The following is a 27,468-nucleotide window of genomic DNA, read 5'->3' as shown; positions in this document are numbered from 1 at the left end:
ACCAAAAAAAAGGCTTTCATAACTGCTAAGTTCATTAATTTTGAAAAGCTGATTGAGACTTTGAAATTCATGTAATATCATAAAAAACTTCATATGCACAGTTAAATGAATATTCAAGATGTTTTAAAATGATAACTTATTGGGAATTCTCTAAATAAAATTTATCTTAATAAAGACGCAAAAATACTGCTTCACAAATTTTATTTTGTAATACATTCTTCCAGAACCTGGTTCATTTTTCCAGTTTTGTAGAAAAATAGATGTTCCAGCCACCATTTACTGAACTGTCTAGTCTTTAAGACCAATCAATATGTTCCCTGGAAAGATGAATAAATCTTATGACTAACCCATTTTCTTAAAATTCTTTAAAACAAAGAAATAACCTTTTGTTCTCCCAAAGCACAGTATTTCAACAGCAGCAGCCAACATGGGGTTTCAGCAGCTTAACTTTACCCCCTATATAAAGCTTTGTATAAACCAGTGATTTTACTACAAAAACACTGTCCTTGAAAGAAAGGAGTGGCAGTCAGACATCAATGCAAAACTTGGAATGATTAGGTCACAAACATGGCACTTACAAAAGGGTAGCTTATTTGAATATACCACTTCAGTGGTTATTGTTCTGTTCCCTCAACTTTTATACCCACAAAAAAAAAAAAAGAAAAAGAAAAAGAAAACACTCTTTAAAAAAAAATCCACCTTGAATGTAAGTTTATAAAACTATATCAGAAATGCCTTGTACCCAAAACAAGTGCTTAAAAAAAACTGCTAAGCAACTCTTACAATTCAGATATATTTTTATAACATCTAAGGCTGCAAGAGTTCTTATATTCAGTAGCTCTCTGGCTTAAGACGACCTCCATCTCCTTCACTTACAAAGCGCTTTCTGCCCCTGAAAAAAAAAGCACACAATCACAAAAGTAAATATAAATCTTGATTACAATCTTTATTTCTTTATACGTAAGACAGCAAAGGAACTCCATCTTTTGGAATAGGCTATAAATTTTTTTAATAAGAGAAAGAGACTCATTTTTCTAGCAATTTCCTTTAAAAAGTTTTTCTGTTCCAAATTTTTTTTTTTAATTTAAACTGAACCTGAAGCTTGCTGAATTTTGTTCTTTTCAGATTATATAAAAGGAAAGTTATATAGGCATTTTTATGGATTTGCAGCCTGTAGATTGCTAGGCTTATGTATCAATTAAAAACATAGAAAAATTTTAGAAAATATCAGTTCTAGTTATCTAGTTAATACACATCTTTGGGCCTCCCACCAATTCCTAAATGATCTGAACCACAGTTCTCTATACCACCACAGATCAATTCAGAGTGAAATGGGACCAGAACAATAAAGGAGTAGCAATCACTTTTTGCTTTAGGATGTAGTTAACCCTGAAGACCAGGGTAGGGAAGCCAGGAAGTCAAAGGTCTTATGTATGGATAAAATTTGCCTTTTGCCAAATTACCACAGGAGCAGAAAAGGCCAACAGAAATTCTCAGAATAAGCTTCAAAACTAAGAATCAGCAATATTTTAAAAGAGGCCTGGCTAAGATGGCTCACTCCTTTTCATTTGACATGCCCCAGGGACAGACTGCTGATTGCTGACCACTAAGCAAAGTGGAGGTGAACAATGGCTATCGAAAGACATATAAGCATAAGTAAAGTGAGTGTACACTCACTACCCTTTGTATAGAACATGTGACCATATTTGGCAAGAATTCCAGAGATCTCCAATTCCTGGTTATATGTGTAAAGAAAAAGTTAGGTCAAACATCAACCAGCATTTAGAATTCATGTTAAAAGGATGCTATAACTTTAGTCTTACTGGACTCTGAAAAATTGCCTTTCAGTCTTTCTTTACTCCCATATCACCAGTGGGATGTCTTCCCATCCCAAAATTTATTAAGGGAAAAGTCATCTGAACCAGCAGCAGGAAGACTTCTAGTATTCTTCAGAATTTAAGTGTCAAAGATGTTCTTTTATCTTAGGAAATACTCAGATCTTTAAAAGAGCTTGTATAAAAATTAAATAAAAGGCTGCTCTCAACCTATGCTCCTTCTAGAAGTTTACTGATATCTGAAAGATGAAAATCAACATCTTATAGTAAATAAACCCAAAAGATACTTTACTTCTAATCTGAGCTGTTCAAATACTTCAAACACTTTTATGTGGCAATGAACATGTTGTTTCCTGTCATTAGTAACACAGGGCATCTTAGCCCACAAGTAGCAGTAAAAGAGAAATTTTCATCAAACAGCATAACATACCTTTATCCTGTTAGAACTGCCCAAATCAGCCCTATTCTCCAAACCCTGGACTGATGTGAACCACTGAAAATTGTAACAAATCTTCCACAGGCTTCGATAGCATTAAAATAAAATTCCTCTTCAGACAAAGAATAATTTCAACTCATAAGACCTCAGAGGGCATATTGTTGTACTCTTGGAAGAACTGGCATGGTATAACAGTTTTGTTGATTATAGCCTCTCTTAGCCTTCTACAATACACACTGCAACTAATACTTACGTGTTACATAAAGGAAAGAAGCAATTCAAAATACCTTGAAGGACAAAGATCTCTGAGTGGTTTGGAGATTATTCCCGCTTGAAAACATTCTTCTACAAATCTCTCAAGCACAGAATAGGAATGTGGGACATCCAGGTTAATGTCTGGTATTTCACTATAAATTCTTTCATAACCCTGAAACAAACATGATTTAATCACTATCTATACAAAATGTTAGTCCATTTAAATTACAATGCTAGGCAATACAATCAACCAATATGTCATCAAATTGTATTTAAGGACAAATGCTCATGATTTAAACTGGTTTAATATGCTCTTGGAAAACACAGAAAATAAATTTCTTTTTAGAAATACCTTCATCAAATTGCCATTTTCAAATAAGACTTGTATACTGAGATCAGATGGAAGTCTTAATGAAGATGGACACTTCATTAATAATGGATAATATTATATAAGCAATTCTTTGCTCTCCATAGACTTAGAATTTTTACTACCTAAATAATAAAATAGAAGCCAAGAGAAATAAACTAAGACATTAAAGTAGTCAAATTATTTCAATAATACATAAAACATAAAGGAAAACTGTAGGATTTTTAACAATAATAATAATGAAAGTTTAATGCTGTCTATAGACAACACATTTTTTTATCTTAGGAACACAATATTTTAGATTCACAGTCATACATCCAAATAACTTCACACAAAGGACAAATTGGGTCTTCCACATCCTGTAGGTAGTCTTATTTCACATCCCTGTAACCATGAAGACAAAAGAGCCCTAACAGCATAGCTAACACTACAACCCTTAAAACAGGTGAGGAAAATCAAGGTTAACAGGATACTTACTCTCTTCATTTGGTCCACAGTAATGGTAGAAGATTTCCAAAGGGATTTTAATAAATCCAATACCATTTTAAATGTGCTTTCTCCAGTTGACTCCAGAACCATCACAACTGCCTGAAATAAGTGAAAAAATGTAATTAGTAATTAGTAATTTGAATTGGAAAGAAATCTAAGAACTTTTCATGAAAATCCTTTTTCCATTATCTACACTTTCCTCAATACTAAACAAGAATTAGAAAACAATTCTCCTTTCTAATTACTATTGTTAGAAGAAAAAAATTAAGAAAAGAAAAATGTCAGCATTGTCCAAAAAGCTTAACACTTGAAAATCTCATGTCAGTCTTACTTCATAGACAAGTTCATGGTGAAAATGAGGTACTTCTAGTTCTTTAAGGCAATGTTCAGCTTCAGATATATCTCCAGAAAGTAAGTATTCTTTCAGCAGCATGTCAATCTGTTAGATTTTAAAATTAACACGTAAGTTATAAATACTAACTTTTTCTAAAAATTCTCTTTCCCTAAAGAAATGTATTTATTTCTCTCCACTGACTTAAGTTATTTTATGGCACTCCAAACACAAGTAAGAACAGCAAACACTGCTATATGGCTGAAACTGGAAGAGATTTTTTATAATAAAAAAACTTTCCAAATCTAAAAACAATAAGCGAGCTGTGGAGAATGGGAGACAACTATACCCACTCAGTGACTTGGTGATTTTTAAAGGAGTCATAGATATTTAATAAATTATTTTTTAAAATGGCGTTTTACTATATATTAGTTATCACTGAATAACAATGAGTTTTTGTTATAATTGCTGTTTTGGTGATCTGCTTTTATTGGGGAGGGGGTTGATGTGTAGGGATTGTGGCTATGTGTATTCAGAAAGAAAATCCAAACCACCACTAGAGGGCATTAAACTAGTTAGAGTCACACAAATTTAACTGGCATTGAAATCTTTCACTACTAAAAATAAACTAACTACAGTATACTCATAGTCAGGAAGAAAGTGAATTACTAAATAGGTCAGATTTCCATGTAACTTTTTTTTCATTTAAAATGATGATGCAATACATCTCCAACTGCTTACTGGTCATTTTTAACAGAATGTACTGTAGGCAAGTCAAACCAAAACAGAACTTGTTTTCTTTCTCCTAAAATCTATCCCTATTCTGAACTTGCAGATTTCTATTTAGAGCACCACCACATCCATCCAGTTAACAAGGTTTACAACCTCAATGCTACACTCAATTCATTCTCCTCAATCAGTTGTCAATTCCTCTTGTTTCAACCTCCACAATATCTCTCCAATCTGTCCCTTTCTCAGAAGTTTATGCAGCCATCACCCTAATTCAGGGGTGGGGAACCTGCAGCCTTAAGGTCACATGTAGCCCTCTAGGTCCTCAAGTGTGGCCCTTTGACTGAATTCAAACTCTACAGAACAAATACCCTTAATACTCAGTAAAACTTGGATTCAGTCAAAAGGCCACAGGACCTAGAAGCAAAAGGACCTAAAAGGCCACATGTGGCCTCAAAGCCACAGATTTCCCTCCCCTCCCTGGTTCAACCCCTCATCTTCTTTCACCTAGACTATTAAGAAGCCTCTTGATTGGTCTTCCTGCCTAGTGTCCTCCACTCTAATTCCTCCTCCAAACAGCTGCCAAGATGATTTTCCTAATGGCACTGCCCCAACTCAAATAAACAACAAAAGGGAAGTGGGGAAGAAGGGGACAATGATTCCCTATCATCTTTAGTATAAAATATAAACTCTTGACTTTTAAAGACCATGCAAAAAACCTGGCCCCAAACTATCTTTTCAACATTGTTATAAATTACACCCTTTCCAGCATTTTATAGCACATTCAAAATGGCTTTCTTGGGGTTCTTCACAGAACACTTCCTGTTTCCATAGCTTTGCACAAGATGGCCCCTATCCCTAGAAGAAATTCTTACCTCACCTCCACCTCTTAAATAAAGTCCCTTGCTTCATTCATTTCAGCTCAAGATTCACCTTCTACATAAAGCTCTTCCTGACCCAGTCAGCCCACAGCTGTCTGCAAGGCACTGACTGTGTGTTTAATAAATACTTGTTCGATCAATGGGCAGGTTATCAACTAACAATTCATCAAATTGAAACTTTAGCTTTAAAGAGAGGAAAAGAAATGGCAAAGAGACTTAAAAATTTAAGAGGCAAGTCCTGAGTCTTTTCCTGGATCTTGTGGAATGTCACCTATGAAGGCTAAAATAGAGTACTACAAATTCTACACACAATCAGATTCAAGGCCCTGTGTTGACAGTTTTTAACTGTTTTTCTTTGTTAAAATGAAAGACTCACTTCCCCAAAAATTGAAGGGATAGGGTACAGAAATAATCACAGAAATGACTGACACAAAACAAAAAGTATCAATAGAATTTTTTAAACTGGGTATGGATGCTACTAACACCTTTACAACTTCCCTGCTTCACACATTTGTTTTAAGTCTCAAAAGCAACAATGTATATGAAGCACTTTACACAAACCTACAAGATACATACGTAAAACATTATTCATATATGTGTATATATTGACATTATGTTATTTATAACATATAAATACCCCTATCCTCCTCAAAAAAAAGAAGCCTTTAAGTAGTTCTCTTACAATTTGTGAAGCTACCTGACTATATAACTATAGACTTGTTATCCTCAGACACAGGACACTCTCCAAAGCCTCCCTTCTAGAGCAAGTTACACAATGAACTGCCACATGTGAAAAGTAGTCCTTATACTTGTGCTATCAAATACAACTATTTGTTACTAGAAACCCTGTGATGAAAAGGAAGAGTAAACACAATTTAACCTAATGTGAAGAGTCAATACCATACAAGTCACAAATACAATATATTTTATAAAGGTGAAAAAGTAGGCTTTAAATATACAATAGCCCTGTTATTTCAAAGCACATTTCTCTGCTTGAAATCTACAGTTACGTAACTCAGATTGAGTCCAATGCAAAGAATTTGTTTGCTAAGACTAAAATTACAGTCCTATTTAAGTCAGTTTTTAAAAGACAAAACAAGATTCAAAACAAAATACAAAGCATCATAAAAAATTCTAAGCATCAACCAAGGTCTAATCATATGCAAAATTACATCAAAATTCCCCCCGCCAAAAGAACCAATTTAAAGTACAAGTACTTATTAAAGTAACTTCAAACAGTATCCAACATTTCCTTACCTCTTTAACAAGATGATTGACTGATTGCTGCCCACCTCCAGAGCCCCACACGCTATCTTTACGCTTTCCACCTTTTGTCATGCTCAGAAGCACAGTAGCTCTGTCCAGAGCAGCTCTTGAAAAAAAAAAGTATAATTAAGTCACTTCATATAATATGAAGTTTTTCAATTCTAACCAGGCCAGTGACAGTGAAAGGCACATTATGAAATAGACGAATATAGAAAACACATCTATATTCTACAAATCGTCTGATTTTCATGTTATTTTTCGATTTTATATTAACATAATGCCTAGAAAAAAACTATAATAAAAAGAGCAATAGATTACTACAAAATAAAGTCTATATTCTAACTCAAAACAAAATATGTAATTTTTAGTAATTAAGCAAAAAGGACCACTCTGCATTAATTTAATTTGCTTTTACTATAGGGTAATCTAAATCAGAACCTTCTCATTGCTGGAGCCCATTTCATTCTAAGATGAACCAACCTCAGACATACACGAATGTCTTGGTCTAAAACTAGAGTTTCAGCTTTATCTAAGGGAAACCCATACATAATATGAATCCCTTCTGATTTACTATTAGTTGGACAAAAAAAAAAATGGACTCTAGACCAAAAAAGTGGATGTAACTATCATATAATTCAGATTTCTATATTAAAGTAAAAATTTTAAGCATAACTTTTTGAAGTTCACCTTAGTGTTTTCATGGAACTTGGTAAAAATATAACAGAGCACAACCTGTTATAACTGACAATGTCCACAGTTTTTTATTAAATGAAATTTCACCAAGAAGAATTCAAATGGGCTTTTCACTATGGCTTGCAATTCTGAGTGTGAAAACAAATGAGCTTACCGAGCTTGAACACAATCTACAGTTCCTTTGTAGCTATCAATGTAGGTATTGCATAAAATTCCATCTCCAACAGCTCTAGCAATAAACTGTCCCACCAACTATAATGGAAAAAAAGAACTAGATAAAAATTTATCAAATAAGCATTTGTTCAACAGCAATATCTAAATAAGTAAACATAAAAAACTGATATAATTTCTCAATTATGACAAATACATTTTGACCTTCTCATCCTATACCCTTAAGAAATCAAATAAATTTTCCAAGTTAAGACAGCCAACAGTAATCTCTTCTCTGAAATAAATAGGCATACAGAAAAGGCCTAAAAAGCAAAATAAGTACATGTTTCTGAGTAGATTGGGTTAGTCATTTTAAAAAAAAATTTAAGGGTAGGGAACTGATTCCATCCTCTCCTATCTCCTCTAGCAGCTTGCCCTTACAATCACTCACTCTGGAGTCTTAAATCTCTTCCTCATCCACTAGCTTTTTCTCTGCTCTCATTAAGAGGTCTACCCTAAAAACAAAAAATCATTCAATCATATCTTCTCCTCAAACTACCAACCTATATTTCTCTTCCTTTTCACAGTCAAATTCTTTAAAAATGCTAACCCACCATACTTCCTGTCCTCTCCCTCAGGCCTGAAATCACAGAATGAGAGTTAGAAGTGACCTTAGAAGCCAGTTAGTCCACACAGTAAGATATACCTGGCAAACGACCACTCCAGCTCCTCTCCAACCTATGAGGGGGAAGAATCTGTTACCTCTTGAGACAGCCTTTCCACTACTGGACAGCTCTCTTACTTGTCAGCCTCTTGCAATCTGGCTTCCATATTTATCAGTCAACTGAAACTGCTCTCTGTAGTTACATCTCTTGTTATCCTTCTTGGCCTCTGCCACATGTGTCACTGCTGATAACTTTCTTTCTGGTTACTCTCCCCCTCTGTTCATGGCACTGCTTTCTTGGTTCATCTCCTACTTCTCAAGCTACTCTTCCAGTCCTCTTTGCCGGATGAAAGCATCATCCACTCACTTATAAGATGCAGAGCTAGAAGTCAGAGATCATCTAGTTCTATCCCCAACTTTTACAGCTGAGTAAACCAAAGTCAAAAAGCTATTACAGCAAAAAACTGGTGGGAAAAACACATGTTCAACATGGAATATTAATGCATGATTTTTAAAATTTCAGTCCAGACCTGTGATTTCATTAGTATGTAGAACTCCCTGCAAGACAATCCTCTTTAACAAAATCAATCGGCAATATCTCTGCAACTTACAGTCTAGAGAGTTGCTTAAGGCAAGAGGGAGGAGGGAAAAGGAGGGCTTGAGAAGTTAAGTAATTCACCCAGCATCACAGAGCCAATACGTGTCAGAGGCAGGATTTGAACCCAGGGTCATCCTAACTCTAAGGCCAGCTTTCTATCCATAATACCACATTATCTCTTACATACGAAATTTAAAATATTAAGAACAGAAAGAAATATATGAATTAATGAAGACAGCAGAATCAAAAGGATATGAGTAACAATATCAACAACATTTGAAAAATGGAAGGAAAAAACAGATACAAGTAAACTGTTACTATTTTAATAAATATATCTGAAAATTTAAATATTTGGGAATTTAGTTTTATATCCATTTTTAAAATTTTACTTGAATTTTTGCCTTTGCTAACAGTTACTAAGTTTAAAATTTTTTAAATATGTATTTCAAAAAAATATTTTAAATGTCTGGTAATAGTCATTTTAATGATATCTTAATAGATTAATAGATATCTTAATAAATTAAAATTTCAAATTACATAACTCAGACACAAACTTTCATTATCTTTCTCAGCTTCATTTTGTGAAGAACTCAGAATACCTGTTACAATAATACATTAAAGAGTATTTCATTTCATGCCATTTCATTGTCTAGAGTCCAGCACTTCTTAAGCCATGAGGTTGCAACCCACAGTTTAAGAAGCACTGAAAGGGTTGCAAGGGAAAAAGAAGCCCTGGTCTAGACTGGCAAAATAAAGTATGCAACAGATTTCTTTAAATCAACCTTCGAAAGAAAAAAAAAAGGCAAACTTTCTTTAACCACACTGTTTTTTATCTAAGTCTCTCACACAATATTTTTAGTTTGGAACTATATTAAGCAAATAAAATTAAATCTGATTCTCAAAGTCAAATAAACAGAACTAGGAATACCATATGGACAATGACAACAATTATGTAAAAATACAAGTGAAATACAGAATTATAAGGCTCAAAGGGGTTAGACTTAATTATTAATTATTGCTTGTGCCACAATTTTAAATTGAACTTTTTTTTATTGTAAAACCTGAATTTGTCATTTGAATCTAAACATAAACTTAATTCATTTATTTCCTAATTGTTGTATCCCATAAAATACAGCTTAGGCAAGATATAACAATAAAGTAATAAAACTTATTCCACAGGTCACAGGATGAGTTTCATTACATGGATTATGCTCCCTCAGTGAACAATTAGTCAAGTGAGTTTAGTTTTTAGCTGTCACACACACACCCCTAAAATTTTGGTTATACCATGTAGCAGTTTAGTAAGATGACATCAACAGGGTATAACAATATGTTACTATAACATAAAAAACATACAAACCTGTGGTGCTCTAGGAGTATCTAAAGCTAATTCAGGTAGTTCTTTAAGCAATTTATCAAATGATTTTTCTACATCATTTGTGCTGACTACTGTCCCACAAAGGTCAGAAAGGAGTTTAGATGTCATTTCTCTATGACTGGCCTTTCCCTCCAAGGCCAAGGACACTGCCAATACTGGTACTCCACTTTTCATCTCACCAAGATTTAAATCCCTTAGCATTTCCTGAAACAGAAAAAGTATTATACATTCTATAAAATCATAAAATGTTTCATATTTTGAAATAAAACTTATTATACAGCAATTTTTAAGTACAAAAGAAAAATTCTGACTCAATGACTTAATGCAAACTTAGTAAACATTCTTATGCCTTCTGAAGCATCTAAAGCACATTTACAAAAACAGCAAAGTAGTGTTTCAACATTAAGGGACATTCTGTCTTCTAAACTCATGATAGTATTAGCTTTCACTCTAGACAGTTATATCTCCATTTGTTACAGCAGTGACAAAGTTTTTGTCACTTCATTATTTCAGGTGTCTTTATCTGTACTTGCTCTTCCTCCAAAGTTTTCCTTTCAAATGAAAAATAATTAGATCATCATGAAGTTAAAAGAAAGGTCCCAGGCAAAAAAGAGGAAAAACAAACTCTACCTATATATTCCATTAAAAAAACAGATGTCTATCTTCCAGGACAATTCATTTTTTTAAGAGCATTAGTTAAAAAGATATTAATTTTTTCTTAATTTTGTAATGGTAATATCGTTGGGCATATTAAAATCACAGACTACTAAATTTTGAAAATCTGAAATATCCTTCTTTATATCATAAAAGCCAAGCAATGTAAATTCAAATGAACTCCAAGACAACAGGCTTAAATTACTATTTCAGAAGCTTCTTTTCAAAGAAAATCACATATCAGTTGCAAAAAAAGGTGAAGACAGTTATTAAAAAATTGTCCGGCCATGTAACAGCAAAAAGTGTTACTTAATTCCAAGGTGTCTTTAATATAAGTTAGTCCTCATTAGGTCAAGACAATTGAGGCATAGGCAATTTAAATGATAAGTCTAAATTCAAAGTCTAATCTTCAAAACATGTGTGAATTCACAAATGTGAATGTTTCACTCTACGGATGCTGCTCAACTGATCATGTAGTTTCACATGAATAGCTGAGGCAAAAAAAAAATACACTATTTAGTATCCCAAGGATGAAACAAAATAATATATGTGAATAACTCTATAAACTATAACACACTATTTAAATGTAAGGGAATGTTAAGATGATGAGCTTTCATGTTATTTCATAATCTGATACTTCCTTATAATAAATAAGTTTATTATATAAGTAAATTTTTAAACATACTGCAACTTCATTAGTATCTCCATGTTCAAAATATTCTTGTATAATTGGTGTTAAAGTTTTCTCAAATGCTCTTTCATCCAAAGGTAGAACTACCGTTTCATACACACAGTTTTCCTGGAAAAAAGAGAAAGAATTGCACACGCCTTGAACAAAACTGAGACACTTACGTATTGTCAAATTTATACTGACTATTTGACAGAATAATAAAACTAGTCAAAACTTATTCCAATTTGGGATAAAATATGTATTTTTTTTTAAATTTATTTTTAGTTTTTAACATTCACTTCTTCAATAATATTTTGAATTCCAAATTTTTTCCCCATCTCTCCCCCATGCCTCCCCAAGATGGCATGTAATTTGATATAGGCTCTACACATATACACTCATATTAAACCTATTTTCACATTAATTATGTTGTAAAGAATTGGAACCAATGGGCGAAACCACAAGAAAGAAACAAAAAAAGGAAAGCAAATAATCTGAATTCAAACTCCATAGTTTTTTTTCTGGATATGGACAGCATAAAATATGCACTTTAATACACCATTAACTAGTAGGGCAGCTTGTTTTAATGGAAAAAAATGAGATCAGAATCAGAGGACTTCAGTTCAAATCCTATTTCTGCCACCCTCTGTGGTTTCTGGGACAAGCCACTTCACTTCTCTCCGCTTCAGTTTCTTCATCTATAAAAAGAGAGCCACTAGACTAGAGGAATTCTAAAACCCCTTCCATCTCTGGATCTAGGATCCTATGGCTCTTTTTAAAGGACCACTGCAAAGCAGATTATGTGTATGTCTTTTTTATCTCAAAGTCATATCTAGAATTAATATTATTAGCCATATTAAGCAATCCTCAGACATCATTAGAAAGACAAAAATTAGGCAAGATAGCTATTATTTTCGTTGTAAATTCTTTTTAAAAACAATGAATAGGGAAGGACCAGAGCTTTCAGGATGACTAAATGTTATGACCTTAAAACTCTTTGTAGCAGAACCATCTCCAATTGCGCTGATGGCACTAAGAGGCCTTTGAAGTAGGTGTGGTTCAAATTCAAGACTCAGAAAGGAAACTAAACTAACTCAAAAAAAAGAGAATAGTTTCTGAGTTAAGTTGCAGATTAAGAAAATACTTATTTCCTCTTTTTAGACTGGTTTCAGTTTGAACCACAAATTTTTCAGACTATGTTTACTGAGAAGATTGTAGTAAATGTTTAAAGAACAAGACAGAAGTACTTGCTCCCACATTCCCTAAAGTATGCTTTTTCGTACTGTCTTAGAATTATTTTCACTCCTAGTGAATTTTAGGCCAGCAAAATAATAAAAACTATCTAGCATCTACCATCTACTTATTTTAACTTTGATTTTTTAGTTTAAAAGTATCAGTTGCTTTCCAAAAATATAATATCTAGTCCAGGCTAATATGATGACTATTAGGCTGGAGTCAGGAGACAGTCTCACCCAAACATTTATTGATTAGCTTTGTTGATTTTAGGCAAACCTCTTAGTGCCTTTTGGGACGCAGTTTCTCCTCTATACTGTAAACTGGAAAAAGTTGGGAGTAATGATTGCTTACGTCCATTCCAACTCTTAAAATTCTACAATTCTATGAAAGCTACAAAGGCAAGAGATTTGAATCAAATTACAAAAACTATACTCCATAAATTCATGGATCTATTAAATTGTAATCTCTAAGAGGATAGTAGATGTCTGCCTTGCTTTCTCTCTCCTGAATCATGCTTTAAAACATGCTAATTAAAATGTTTTTAAAAGAACTAGTTAGCTATGTAACCTTTATTAAGTCACAACATCTCTGGACCTCATTTAGAAGTGAGGAAGTTGAATTCAACAATCAGAAAGGTCCCAAGAACACTAAAGGCAGGGGATCCCCACTCTAAGTCCTTGGGACAACTGGAGTTACTACACAAGCATAACCTGTTTGCTATGTTTAAATTATAATGGTATATTTTAATCTTTTTCTTGGGGAAAGAATATCTTTAAGAAAATTCTACTTTTTTCTATATATAATATAATATGCACAATAAATTGAATACAATAAATTCTCTGAATTTGATATAAAATACTCTCTAAAAGTCATTTTATTAAATTAGATACCACAAAATTGCCTTTGTGTTTTTCAATGCATTAAGTAAAGACCTCAAATTTAACAATTATCCAAAAAAGTAAGTATATGTTAGATCTTAAAAGAAAAGTCTGTAATGTTAGGAATTAGAAAATTTAAGTGATTTCTCATAGACCTTTATCAATCCATGTTTGAGTGTTTAAATATGTGAGAATAAGCTGCAATTAAAATAAGTGTTTTCAGAGTTGTCAGGATCTGCACTATCATTCTTTTTCAAAGAAAATAAACTCCAACAGTCCGAAAACCTAAAAATTACCACGTAAAAGCAATTACCCTCCTCTCCAACAGGAAGGCAAAAAATTTAAAATAAACAAAGTTCTGACAAACTGACAATAGGTCAGGTGGCCAGCACACCAATATAAAAGTGAGATTGTGTCTCCCCTCAAAGAGCTTACATTCTAATGTGCAAGCGCATGCCTACTGTAATCTTCAAAATTAATCTATTCTCCTCAGTATCAATATCATCACCAAAGACTCTGATCAAAAGAAATCAAATTACTCAATAAGGATTACTAAAAATTTAGCCCTATTTGTTTATCTAATTAAGTAAAGAAACTTTTAAATCAAGTGAAAACACATTCTAAACAAGCAGGAACTATAATATACATTAGTATGATTAACATTTTAAAAATTTTTTACATAAATGACTAGAATTTGAAAGCTACTATGTATTTGAAATTTCTGTGTGATTTTTTGTTAAAATTACAATTTTTAAGAACATTAATTACCTGGTCATCATCATAGTTCGGATCTTTAACATCTACTTCTTCCACATCATACACCTGACCAGGCGTACCCCATACACCTTTGCCTCCTGCACCACCTGATGTAATGAATTAAAAGTTAAGAAAGAGAAGAATACAGGTCTCATCACATATGAATGATTCGTATACCATCTTAACATTACTCACAAGTACTGTACCTGAATAAATACAAATAACCAATATCAATTATCATTTCATATGTATTTGGCAAAAAGATCTTATTTGGAAAGGCCTCTCACACGCACGCACGCGCGCACACACACACACACACACACACCCCCCATATATTAGGTCCGAATTGTGGCAAAACATGTCATGAACCAGGTTAAGTTAACTTCAGTCTTTCCCACTGAAAAAAAATGAAATGGAATTTTCTAATTCAATTTAATTCCAATTCAAATCTGACCCATTTCAAATAAGGCGAAAATGAAAATTCAAGATTGTCATGTATTTTTTAATTAGGGAAAACAAAGTCCTACTTGACTTTCTGTGCAATGTCTCTTTCCCTCTACTGGCTCTGAGATTTATACTCTGATCTTTTGATGCAAATTACTTTGATTCAGCACAAAGGTATGGCAATGGTAAATTAAAAATGATAAATTACTGAATGTGAGACACTTTTAAAAATATGGATAAATTCAGTTGGCACTGTGCTCAAAGCATGATTTATTATTAATTTCATTCAACTCAACAAACATACCTAATGTGTGCAAAGAAATTAAAGATGATACTGGAGAAGTGAAGATTAGATCATACGTGGCCCTCATGCAGCTTAGATCTCTAAAGACAAATGGATGAACTCTGCACTTTAGCAATACACTGACACCAAAAAAAATTTTTATTTGAGTTAATGAGATGTTCAGAGTTGTTTGTTTCCATTTCAAAATTACTTTTGTGCACAAATCCATCTATTTAAATTTACTGGCCTTTGTTTTTTCTAGGCTCAAAGTATTAATTACAAAGAAATACTCCTCAATTACCTTTGGAAAATAATTATTATGATGATGCAAAAAGAAATTTTAAAAGTAATTATTTAAAAGTAATCTGGAATGTAATTTATTATGATGCAAAAAGTAGAATATGATATTACTGATATTGAATAATTGTGAAGTATCTACTTTCAATCTTGGTAAATTGTCTATACCAAGAAAAATTCCTGCCCCTAAGCTCAAATTGGTACTGGATAGTTAAGTTCTAGTTGTGTTTCAATCATTCCAACATGAATTACAATTTATCGAGTCATTAAAAAAAAAAAACTTACAGAAAAAGATGAAAGTTGCAGTCCAGACTATTCTCAAACTGGTGAAAATTCAATTTGCACTGAAATTATTCTAATATGTGAGTCAGATTAATACAAATTAATAAGAATTACTTCAATACATGACAGACTCATGTGAATAAGGTCAAAATGTTAAGTAATCTGGTCAGGAAAGTAGGAATACACCAAATCAGTTTCTAACCAGTCTTCTTGTGAAGACACATGTATACCTAAATCATAATGAGCAAACAGCAGTGATGTTGCATAAAGGGCCCAAGTGCCTGAGATGTCCACAGCTGAGAACCACATACACCAGTAGTATATATCTTAGAACAGTATCTAGTATCTACAGTGTCTACCATATCTAATACAACAGTACCTAGTATAAAGCTAGATATAAATTCAACTTTTTAACTTTGCACATTTCACAAACATAAATGTCCAAGACGACTAAGTAAACTTAAAACAAGTAAAAAGAGCAGGCAACATTCTTCTTACTGTACATTTATGTAATAAAAAACAAAAAACCTTCCTCCTTTCCATTTCTTGCATCTCTCCTATTCCCAGAAGTAAAAGTCAGAAATACTAAAAAAAAAAAAAAAAAAAAACAAAACAAAACAAAAAAAAACTGTTTTTCTCTGATTTTCCTTTGAATTTAAATCCATCATACTAACCTTTCTTTGGTAGGCCCCTTCCTTTCCCAGACCGGGACCGCCTGTCCAGCAACTTCCCCTTTGGACTAGTTGGTACAGTAACTCCACTTCTTAGGGCCTCTCCTCCATTATCACTAACAGAATCTCCTCTCCCTGAATCCCGGGAAGAATTCTTTCTCAACCGCCTCTTTGCTTTTGCATTTATTCTAGCTTCATTAATGGAGGCTGCAGGAATCCAATTTCCATTTATTTCATTTTTTATTTCTTCAGTCCCAGCATTTTCTTCATCTCCAGAAAACAGAGAGTCACTTAAATTATCAGATTCTCAAAGAGAAAGATAAGAAAAAGAAAATTTCTTAGTGTATATTTTAAACATCCATTACTAAAATTGTGATAGTTTTAAGGCTGTAAGTAACTGACAAAAATGGGCTTTTTTTCCCACATTAGTATGTAACATAAATTAAATCACTAATTCCACCAAACAAACTTTACTAAGAAACCTATTATTCATAGTCTTATTCATGTTGATTTTTAGTTTCTAGAACTGACTACAAACTAAAATTACAAAAATCACTGAAATTTGGGAGACTGAAGCATGTGGGTGGGATCCTATGAAAAAAATCAGGAGGAAGACAAATCATACGCATGCATCCTGGCCTCAAAAAAAAAAATCAATAAAAAAATACATTTGAATGCCTGAAAATAAAAAAAAATTCTGAACACCTACTGTAAATGAAGCCTCAGTGATTACAAATACTGCTGAACCCCTGGACAATTTCAGTAAATCATTCAGAACCACTAACAATTCAATCAAATGTCAAACCACCTAAAAGATGACTTAACAATAATATGCCAGGTAGTCTGACTAGAGCTAAGCAAAAATAATCTAACCAACCAATGAAATAGTACCAAATGAAATTTCAATGGTTCTTTAAGACTAAAAAGGCCAGAATTAACTTTAGGAACACCTCAAAGGACCAAGGGGCATAACAGACAGTGCATTTATAAGGCAAAGGAAATAGAAATAGTAGGATAAAAATTTTTATTTCAAATACTGTATTATCATATTTTACATAAAATTACACAAAATTATACATATGTGTGCATATTTTAAATCAACTGATGTCCCTAGTTCTTTTAGCAATAATTACCTAAAGTCTAACAAATTTAGCTTGGTAGTCTAGGTTTTTTTAAGATCCTCTAGAATCTAGAGCTACCTCACTAATCTTATCTTCAACTACTATACACAAAAACTCCACTCCAGTCAGAATTATTTACTCATTACTCCTGAAATATACCAATGCACTTCCATCTCATTCCCACTCAGCAGCTCCTTGCTAGAACAGAATATCTAATTCACTATATTCTATTTATCCAAGTCCCACCCGTCCCTAATCAAGGTCCAGTTCAAGTCTCAAATCCTTCAGGAAGCTTTTCTTGACCTCTCTGACACAATGATTTCCTTTTCTGAGCCACAGTTAACACCAACAGTACTTCAATTTATTGGTAGAGTACATACCACTAATCTGGCACTTCTTAAGTGCAAATTGATACTGCTGCTTATCTTTTACATCTATGTCCAATTCCCTTATGCCACTTTGTAACCCCAGGACAGAGCCCTATAAAAATAAAAGCTCACATTTATATGGCATTATCTAGTTTATTTTCTTCACAATAATCCCCAAAGTAGCTAATTATTATCCCTACTTTGCAGATTAAAAAGTTTAGGTTCAGGGAGGGTGATGTTCAAAATCACAGAGGTTAGACACAATCATCAGAGTTTAGAGCAGTGGTGTCATAATCAGAAAAGAGATCTCTACCAAGTTGCATACTGACCTAGAAAACCACAAATTAACATTATCTATATTGTTTTTATTTTTCTTAATTTTGTTAAACATTTACCAATTACATTTTAGTCTGGTTCAGTGGCAAACTCTATAAAGATATGTCTTGTACCCAAGTCTTCTGATTTCAAATCCAATATTCTTTCAATTAATCCACTAACCGGGCAAAGACTGCTCTGAATAAATGTGTAACTACAATACATACACATTTAAGCTTTGAAGACATAACTCTCACGAGCTAAAGTAGATGACTGTGGTAGTTAGCTCAAGTCACGACCAATGACTTTGGTATTTTAAAATAGGGCTAGATAGTTATATATTAATTTCCCCAAAGTCCAAAAGGGTTGGACTATTTGTGGGCAGGTTTCTGTTCATGGATTATATTTATTTGAATAATGAAATATATATTTTAAAAGCTTTTTTAAAAAAAACATACCATCTAAGATTGCTACTATTGTAAAATGTGTAACAAAAAAAAAAGATAAGTCTAAAATAGCAGAATTACAAAGCTGAGTTAAATGAAGTAAATGCTAACAGGTAAACCAAACATCTGGAACTTTCTAGCCTATATTTACATAAATGTACATTTACCCTAATATTTGTCAAAATGATGAATCAAGAAGTACCGCTGTGTGCTCATCACTGTTTTAGTGATATAAGAGACACAAAAGAGTTATTATCTAAGATTTGGCCTATAATGTATAGGACCTTTCATTATACTTAGAGAAAAACTAGTGTACATAAAATGGGGAAAAATACTAAATTATATGATACAAACTATAAATGCAATAAGATTTCAGAGACAAAATAGATCAGCATAGGCTAGAGAAGTTGGAGGTCTCATGAAAAGAAAAACTGTGCTACTAATGACAGAAGAGGGATAACTAGGAAAACAAATCAGTTAAGTTAATGGAAATTTAGTTCTGGGCACGCTGAGTTGGTGTTACACTGGACATTAAAGTAGGAAAAGAAGGCAAGCAACTGAAAATAGAAGACTACAGTGCAGATAACAGATGAGAGTCAGAGATGCAAATTTGGAAATCATCAACATAAAGATGAAAGTTGAAGGGGTAAAAAGAGAGAGGAAGTCAAGAGACAAGAGCATAGATTACCACAATTTTAATACACTAGAAAGAAAAGAAGACACAGAAATATTCAAAGGAGTAAGAAAACCAAGGAAGTACAATATAATGTAAGTGAAGAGAAGAAAGAATTCTAAGAGTGGGTAGCTCCCAAGAGATTGAATAATACACATAAAACATATGCTGTTTATTCTTCAATTAAGCTAAGCTACTCAAAATTAATCCTAAGGATGGTATCTGAACTATTCTCAGGGTTACAAAGAAAAACGGAAATTTTCATATATTGTATTTTTCCATTTACATATTCCTGTCCTTCCAACTTTTAGTATCTGTTTATATGTTTATAACATACTACTTCCATACATATAATTCTAATGTCAACTCGGCATATTGCTTTGGGATTTTTAACCTATATCAGTTGCTTTAAGGTTTAACTTCATTTGCATACATTACAATTTTATGAATACAACATTGGTATGGTCTCAAGAAAACCAAAAATTAAGCCACAAACAGCTTCATTAAAGAATGATGGGACTTCAAAACAGCTTTCTTCAACATTCAAATTGATATTCTCTCAGGATTCTCTCAAGTACCTAAATGAAAAGAGGCAAAACTGGCACCATAACAATACTATATCAAACCAAAAGTCATAGTTAATCATATTTATAAACACTGACCAACATGAATACAGTTATGGTAACACTACTCCAAAATTCTGCTATAGGACTAGTAACATAAGTCACAATTTAGATTCTTAACTGGACCTTGTATATGGTGATTTACTTGCTAAATTAAGGCCCATTATATGGCAGAGGCATGACAAAAACCAAAAACTATGTGAAAACTAGACTCCTCCATATTCATAATATGTATATATCTCAGAGAGTAGGGACACAAATTTACGTATAACTCCTTAAAATCTGATGTTTTCTTCCAAGTGGACTTTTTTTTCCATTTTATCTATCCAATACAATAAAAGATAAATAATAGTTAAAAGTAGAAATTCTCTCTGACATTAGTTAGTTGTTGGATTTTTTTCAACTAAAATATTTCCCAAGCTCATTTTCACTGAAATTACTTGTAAGACAGCAAGACCTATATGAAAGTAAAATGAGAAGAACTGAGAGATCACTGTGCACTATAATAGCAAAGGTGTAATGATGATCAAATATGAAAGACTTGGCTATTCTGATCAAGACAACTCCAAAAGATTCATGATAAAAAAAATGCTATCCACCTCCAGAGAGAATTGATTAACTCTGAGTTCAAACTGAAGTATAATTTTCTCACTTCCTTTATTTTTCTTGCTTTTTAAAAAAATATGACTAATATGACATGATTTCAAATGTATAATCATTATCATATCCCCAATCTCAATGATTGGAGAAGAAGATGGGAGAGAAGGAAAGATTTTGGAACCTAAAATTTAAAAAGAAAAGAATGTTTCAAACAATTTTAAATGAAATTTCAATAAAACAAGTGTAGTTGTACTACCCTCCAAAAAAAGTGGCCTTCAAAGTGTCTACCTACATCAAAGTTGTACACACTGCTAAATAAAAAGTGGCTTAAAATAGATGTTCAGCAACATGATAAAAGAAAAGAAACTACAGGATTAAATATAAAATTTTAAGCATACTTTTATAAGATCTAGAAAACAGATTTCAAACTCTTTATATAGAGACTTGAATATTAATGAAATGTTAAGAATCTTCAGAAAAATAGTAAGCTAAAAAGATATGTACAATGCAAAAATGTCATTGTAGCTTTGGAAAACATCTCCAGTGAAAACCACAAAAAACATTTTAAATAAATAAAAAGAGCAACTCTGAATATTTTGGCAAATTATGTAAACATCTATGTCACAAATCTTTATTGACTCTTGTAATGTTCATAATAAAGGCATTTTTTAAATCTACTAAAACATCAAGAATAGTCTGAAGAGATTTTTAAAAAATAATTTATGGAAAACTACAAGTAAATTTTTATAAATTAACCAGAACCTATGGCAGGATATTGTTTTTTAAAAATCCTGCCTTCCTTTATTAATTTTCAATATATGAAGAACTTATCATAAAGAGTAAGAATATATAGGGCTGATAAAGAATAGGAGCAAGGATAGGGAACAATATGTTCTTTTTCTTCCTATGAATTTCCTATTTAAAAAAAAAAGAAATTCACAAATGGTTAATTTAAAGATAGTTCAGTCCAAGAAAGAAAAAAGGGGGGGGGGGGGAGAGTTGATCAGAAAGGGCATTTTCTTTAAAGAATTGTTCACTCAAATAAATATGGATCAAGTATATATCCTATTTTTGTGCAGTACATTCAGGGTTTTTTTGAAAATCCAGATCATATTACTCTCAGTCTTTCACAAAGTACATTTTGGCTCAATGTACTCTTGTAAAATAAAGTTGAAAAACCAAATGTGATTACTTACCTGTAGGATGAACATTTAGTACTTGCTCATTTTCTACTTCCATCGTTGCTTAATTACACTTGCAATGATTAGACAAACTGATGGTAGTTTTTTTAGAATCTATTAAAAAGAGAATGAAAAATAAGTTTTGATGTAACCTACTAGTAATAATTGAAATTAGTTCAGTTTGCAGAACATTTACAAAAAGGAATCACAGTACTTAATTAAACCTTGTTAAAGCTTTACTTTGCTTTCAGAGACTGAAATCAAATACTTGATAGGATGGCTATCGTCCTGACAATTCCAGTTAACTAACACTAAAAGTGCCCAGATTTCAGCATGGATTGGACAATTCCTTTAATTTGGAAAAAAGTGACTCCAATTGCACACACTATTTCTTTTCTCTACCACACCAAATCTCAAAAGTTTCACATTCACAGAAAAAGATTAACGTTGTAAGTTCTTCCCAGCAGTAAATTATGGGAGTTACTCCAAAACACAATTAACATTCTCTAATAAAATACCATAATTTTAATACAATACTTTAACACCATCAGTGAAAGTTACATTGAATCTAATTTTTCTTATCTCTCCATAACTGTTTTAATCCACTACAATTACCAGCAAAGCTGAAAATGAGGTTTATTTTATACATTTTAGCAAGAATACGTAAAAGCCTGATGATACTTGTATCAACTTTTCCAAAGGTTTTTAAACAAGTATCTAAAGAGTTCTAAAATTCTCAGTGTTTATATGTTTCATTTAAATCAATTAACATTTTTTCTTCACCAATTATATCAACTAACCTTGTAGCGTACTGAGAGAAAAATAATGCCCAAAGATCATTTTCATCGAAATAACCAAGATACAACTGGTGGGTATAACCAAGTGAGGTTAATTCATCTCTCTAGAGGTTTTTACAAATGGATTTAAATTTCTCGTATGACTAAGACCTAGATTACAGACTACTCTATCCCTGTGGCTTTACATATAATATGCTTTAATTACTTAAGCATATCTTTAATAGTAGTTTTGCACAAAAACTAAAAATAATTAATAACTCCATTAAATATTATCTTCCTTCTAATACCATTCAAATAGTTACCTCATCCAATCATTCAGAATTCCCCAGTGTTCTCAAGCACTAGTATTTTATTAAGAGTGTTTGCTATGCAGTTCTCACAATGGTGGGGAATCCAGATTGGCTGTTTAGTTTGTGAGGTTACTTTCTTTGTTCCTGGTAGAATGTTCCATTACAATCATTCCACTAGCAGTGTGCTCTCCTTTTAAAAAACAAAATGCACACATTAATGACACTTTCTAGAATATAAGTTATGGACAAATACTCATCTTGGCTACAATATAATCTACTGTTACCTTAGAATAAAGGATGCTTTTATCATATAGGAATCACAAACCAAATCTGCCTGAAAACCACTGAAGTGTATTTTAATTTCAAAATGGTAGATATTTCCCCTTTCACCTAAAGAAAACACTAACCAGGCTAAGTAAACTGGCTTCCTCTTACAAACATGCTATAATCATCAATTAGTGTAGACTATGACTTCAAAAGATGAATAAAATGGATGTTACTCTTTAATTTCGTAAAGATTAAAGGATTCCATCACATATGGCCACTGTTTAACAAGATGACTGCCCACTAACACATCAAAAAAGAAAATGTAACTTTACAAAGGTATTTTATATAAGTAAATATCCTGCAAAGATATAGAATTCAACAAATGACATATTTTGTTGTCTCATGCAGATGACTGTCCTATTACGTGCCAATGAATCAAATAAGCTACAGGTATATTTGGAAATCCTTTTATTTGAATTCATCTGAATTTTGTCTGCAGATTCTTGCTCTAGGTACAACACACCAAGAAAACTATACTCAAGTGTCAAGAGGCCTGGAATGATCAGCTTCCCTACTCAGTAACTGGGTAAGTCATCTCTCTTCTTGCAGTCTCAGTTTCCTTATCTTTAAAAGGTTCTCAGGATACTCTGCACCACTAAATAAGTTTCAGATAAAATAATGTGTAAAATCCCATTATAAATATTATCAGTATCTGAATGTATAAAATGAAACAAATGTATGCATATATCCAACTTCAAATTTTACTTTCCAAATAAACCTCTGCCTTTTGGGGTTAACTGACAAAATGAATAATATACACATCAACCATCTCAGACTCTTCTAAATACATGAAATTTTTAAAAGGATAATGTATTCTGGTCACTAAAGACAGCATATTTACTATTTTAAAGTGCCAAAATAATATAGAAAAGAAATTAAATCTACCACTATGAAAGTTAACATATTTATCTATTATAACTGGTCAAGTTTGGTTTCTTTAAAATAGGAAGAATTCCTGTTTGAGCAATGATTACACATAAAAATTCAATCACAAATGACAGCATTTACTACTATTTGATAGTAACATAAAGGAAAAAGTAGTCTAGGGTCCTTATGTTTAATCTCTGATCAGTGTTGTGTATGTTTTTAAATTTTTTCTTTAAATATACATTTAAAAGATGTTTCTGTTGCTAAAAACTTAAAATAATTTGGCCAAAGAGTCTAAACCCAACATCCTCAACACCAAACCACAAAACTGAGGTTTTTCTTTTCAAAGGTATGCTTACAAGACACCTAAAAACTACCCTACTGTTTATATGAAAGACTGTTTTCTTTCCTTCAATGTTCTACAGAAATATAGTCAGAGTTTCACTGCCAAGATATTTCCAAATAAAACAAAAACAAGAGAACACTTCATTCTTTTTACTAAATAACATGAAAATATCAATATTTAGGAAATGAGTTGGAAAATTATGTTACTATTCTCTCATTGCTATCAAAACTTTCAGCAAAGAAAAAAGTCCAACTTTATATGGTTAGTTAAAACATAAGCATCTTAGTGATGCAGGCACAGTCTTTTGTGAGAAATACCAAGTGGTATTTTTTGTAGCACTGATTTTTACCTCTTTGATTTATGAATATCTGAGAAAAAACCTGACCAAATCATTCCAAAGATCCCTGCAGTTTTATTTGGAAATTGAATGAACCCATATTGGCACAGGGTAAGGGTACAAATGCAAATAATCCAGGAGCCAATATCTGCAATATTCAGATTTCTAAGGTAAAACTTAAAAATCATTAAGTCATTTCTAATCCTCTCCTCCCCCTCTGACCTTCCTCAGAAAAAATCATGCTGAAACTTTGGGAAACAAAAAATAACGTCACCCAAACCAGGTAAGCAATTTAAAAATCAGCTTCACTTTTAAACATCTGCTCAAGAGCTTATTGATATTATCTACCAAGCTCCCAGACAAACACTGAAGATTAATGAAATTATGTTTGCTGATTGCCTTGTTTTATTTTACTGACAGAACTGTTACTTCACAGGAATATTTATTTTGATAGAGGTGGTACCCAATCGCCCTTATTTGCATTGATAGGATTCATTTGATTATGCTTTTTTAAAAAGATACTGATCCTAAACTTTCCAATTAGTAAATTGCAAAAACTTCAGGAAGGAGGCCAAGCATTACCTCCTTAGAACAGATGTGGTGTTGCTTTGATCCCCTCCAGTTCCTGTCCCTTATCTGAGATAAATCTCTTTCCCCAGCAAAATCAAGGCCTACTTCCTATGGACTTTGCTCACTGGACATCAGGCACACCTCTCTAAGGAATAAAGAGAAACCTCTCTTTGGCAGAAATCAATTCCTAACATGTGAGAAAACCCTAAGCCCCAGCTGCGGGCTAGCCCTCTCAAGAGGAACAGTCCAGAGGTTTCAGTATGTGGATGGGTCTCTTTTTCCTGGATGCTGGTGTCTGGAGAGTGTGCCTACAAATACAAGGCAGATAGTCTTCTTTTAAGGCTCCATGAAGGGGAGAGTCAAGCAGACTTCCTCTTCAGCAGGAGGATGGATCCTTTGGGGCCACCTCTTTGTAATGGAAGGAAGGACTGCGGGGGAAAAGAAATTCTTTCCCTTCTAATGGGGGGGGGGGGGGGGCGGTTCAAAGAAAATCAAGAGGAGGGGAAGAAGGCTTCTCTCCTCTAAGAAGGCCTGAAGGAAGCCATTAGAGGAGGAGGGCTCTCCCCTTGAAGAGAGGGTATTAGTGGAAATGGGGTGCTCTCCCGTCTAATGAAAGCTGAGGGGCAGGAATTCTCCCCCTAACGGGGGCTGGGAAAGCGGGAAGGGAGCCCCTCCCCCATAAGAGCGGGAGAAGGAGGGCCTGAAGGGGAAAGGGGGGGGGTCTTCACTCTAAAGGCGGCCGTAGAGGAGCGGGGGGGGGGGGGGGGGGGGGGGGAGCCTCCCCTTTAATAGCGTCTGGGAGAGGATGTTTCCCTTCTAACGGGGGCTGGAACGGAGGAGGCTTCTCTCTAACGGGAGCTGCAGGAAGGAGAGGGAGGGTCTCCCTTCCAGTGGGGGGCCGCGGGGGAGGAAGGGGGCGTCCCCTCCTAAGTGGGAGCTGGAACAAGGGGGAAAGCCTTCCCTTTTCACAGGGATTAAGAGGGATATTCCCCCCCAACGGGAACTGGACAGGGGAAGGGGGCTGAAGAGAAGGGAGGATCTCCCCTCTAACGAGGGCCAGAGGGGGGAAGGGGCGGAGGGGAGGAAGAGGTGTCCTCTCCCACGCGGGCTGGAAAGAAGGGGATGGTCTCCCCTCTAATGGAGGCCGAGAGGAGGGAGGGTCTTTCCTCTAACGGGGGTCGGAAAAGACAACGAAGGCATCCCCGTTAACGGGGGCCGGGGCAGATGTGGGGTCCTGCCCTTAAAGCGGGCCAGAGAGGAGAAAGGCATCTCCCCACCAAGGGGAACCGAAAAAGGGGGGGCTCTCCCTCTCGGGGGGCGGGGCCCTCTCCCCAGAGCGCTTCGTGGCACGGGGCAGGGAGGGGGAGAGGGAGGCGGGGAAACCAACCTCCCCGCAGTGGCCGGCGCAGGCGCAGTCGCGGTCGCAGGGGGCTGAGGGGCCTTCCCCAGGGTCTCGGGGGAGGGGGGGGGGTAGGGCTCAGAGGGTCCGAGGCTCGGTCCTCCCCGTCCTCAACGAGCGGCCGCTTCAGCCAGGAGGGAAAGGAGCCTGCCGGCCGCCCAACCGATACTAACCCCTCCTCGGGCCCCCGCCGCCGTTCGCACCGCTCCCGCGCCAAGCTCTGCCGCCGAGGCCGCTGCTCCCGCTGCCGCCTCCTCCGCGCCTCTCTGGCTTCTCTCGCTCTGTTTGTTTTTGTTTTCTTCTACCCAGTAACACGGGGGCGAGAGGGCCGCGCTGATTGGCCGGAGGGCGGCGGCGGGTTGTCCAATGAGAGAGCGGCGGAGCGAAGGCGAGGGAGGGAGGCAGGGAAGGAGAGAGGAGAAGGGAGCTGGTCGCGAGAGGAGCCTGCGTAGGCGCATGCGTGTCTCGCTTCTCTGGAAGGGAGTAAAGGAGAGGGAAACGGAGGGGGAGAGTGGGGAAATGAGCAGACTGCCAGGCCGGTGCCCTCTGGCTTTTTCCTTTAGCGCTTCTTCCCCTTGCCTTGTCCTGTTCTCAGGTCTGCACACAGAGAAGCACCGCCTGCCTTGAGCCTCCCCTGGCGCCTCTCCCTAAATCCCCTCCCCCTTCCCGCAGTCCCACAGCCCCCCCAAACCCCTCGGAGTGGTGGGTGAGAGGGTCCCGCCGTGGCAGGACAGCCTCGCCTCCCTGGGCCACGCGGTCCCGAGGCCGGGCTGCAGACCTGCCGCCTGGCCTGGGGCTGGGCGAGCTGGCTCCCCGGATCTCTAGCCGCGCTTCAGCCGCTCTGCCTCTTCTGTCCTGCAGAGTCTTAGCCCTGGAAGCCCATGATCACATGAGACAGATGGGCGTCCTTTGGCTTCCTTTTCCTCGAGCTGGGAAGAATCTTAAAAATCCTCCAGATCCTACTC

The 27,468-nt window shown here is 34.9% G+C and overlaps 1 protein-coding gene across 5 annotated transcripts; it reads right to left on the bottom strand.

Moving 5' to 3' along the window:
• Positions 1 to 184: 184 nt before the first annotated feature.
• Positions 185 to 27,368, bottom strand: PDCD4 (programmed cell death 4). Of its 5 annotated transcripts, XM_072622268.1 has the most exons (14): positions 26,492 to 26,673; positions 25,117 to 25,249; positions 22,670 to 22,847; positions 21,586 to 21,684; positions 16,247 to 16,549; positions 14,279 to 14,373; positions 11,412 to 11,525; positions 10,055 to 10,276; positions 7,437 to 7,534; positions 6,581 to 6,695; positions 3,714 to 3,821; positions 3,371 to 3,481; positions 2,559 to 2,698; positions 185 to 892 (listed from the first exon to the last, which is right to left on the bottom strand). In XM_072622268.1, exons 4-14 carry the CDS (start codon positions 21,626 to 21,628, stop codon positions 832 to 834), a joined length of 1,410 nt encoding a protein of 469 aa, XP_072478369.1. In that variant the 5' UTR covers positions 21,629 to 21,684; positions 22,670 to 22,847; positions 25,117 to 25,249; positions 26,492 to 26,673; the 3' UTR covers positions 185 to 831. The 5 variants fall into 5 exon arrangements, with proteins under 5 accessions (XP_072478369.1, XP_072478388.1, XP_072478358.1 ...); XM_072622287.1 differs by lacking the exons at positions 25,117 to 25,249; positions 26,492 to 26,673 and adding an exon at positions 27,282 to 27,368; XM_072622257.1 differs by lacking the exons at positions 25,117 to 25,249; positions 26,492 to 26,673 and adding an exon at positions 26,677 to 26,790.
• Between the last annotated feature and the right edge of the window lie 100 nt (positions 27,369 to 27,468).

Source organism: Notamacropus eugenii, chromosome 1, assembly GCF_028372415.1.
Source record: "Notamacropus eugenii isolate mMacEug1 chromosome 1, mMacEug1.pri_v2, whole genome shotgun sequence".
NCBI classification, from domain to species: domain Eukaryota; kingdom Metazoa; phylum Chordata; class Mammalia; order Diprotodontia; family Macropodidae; genus Notamacropus; species Notamacropus eugenii.
Note: the sequence above shows the minus strand (reverse complement) of the source record. Positions and strands in the feature narration are given on the sequence as shown.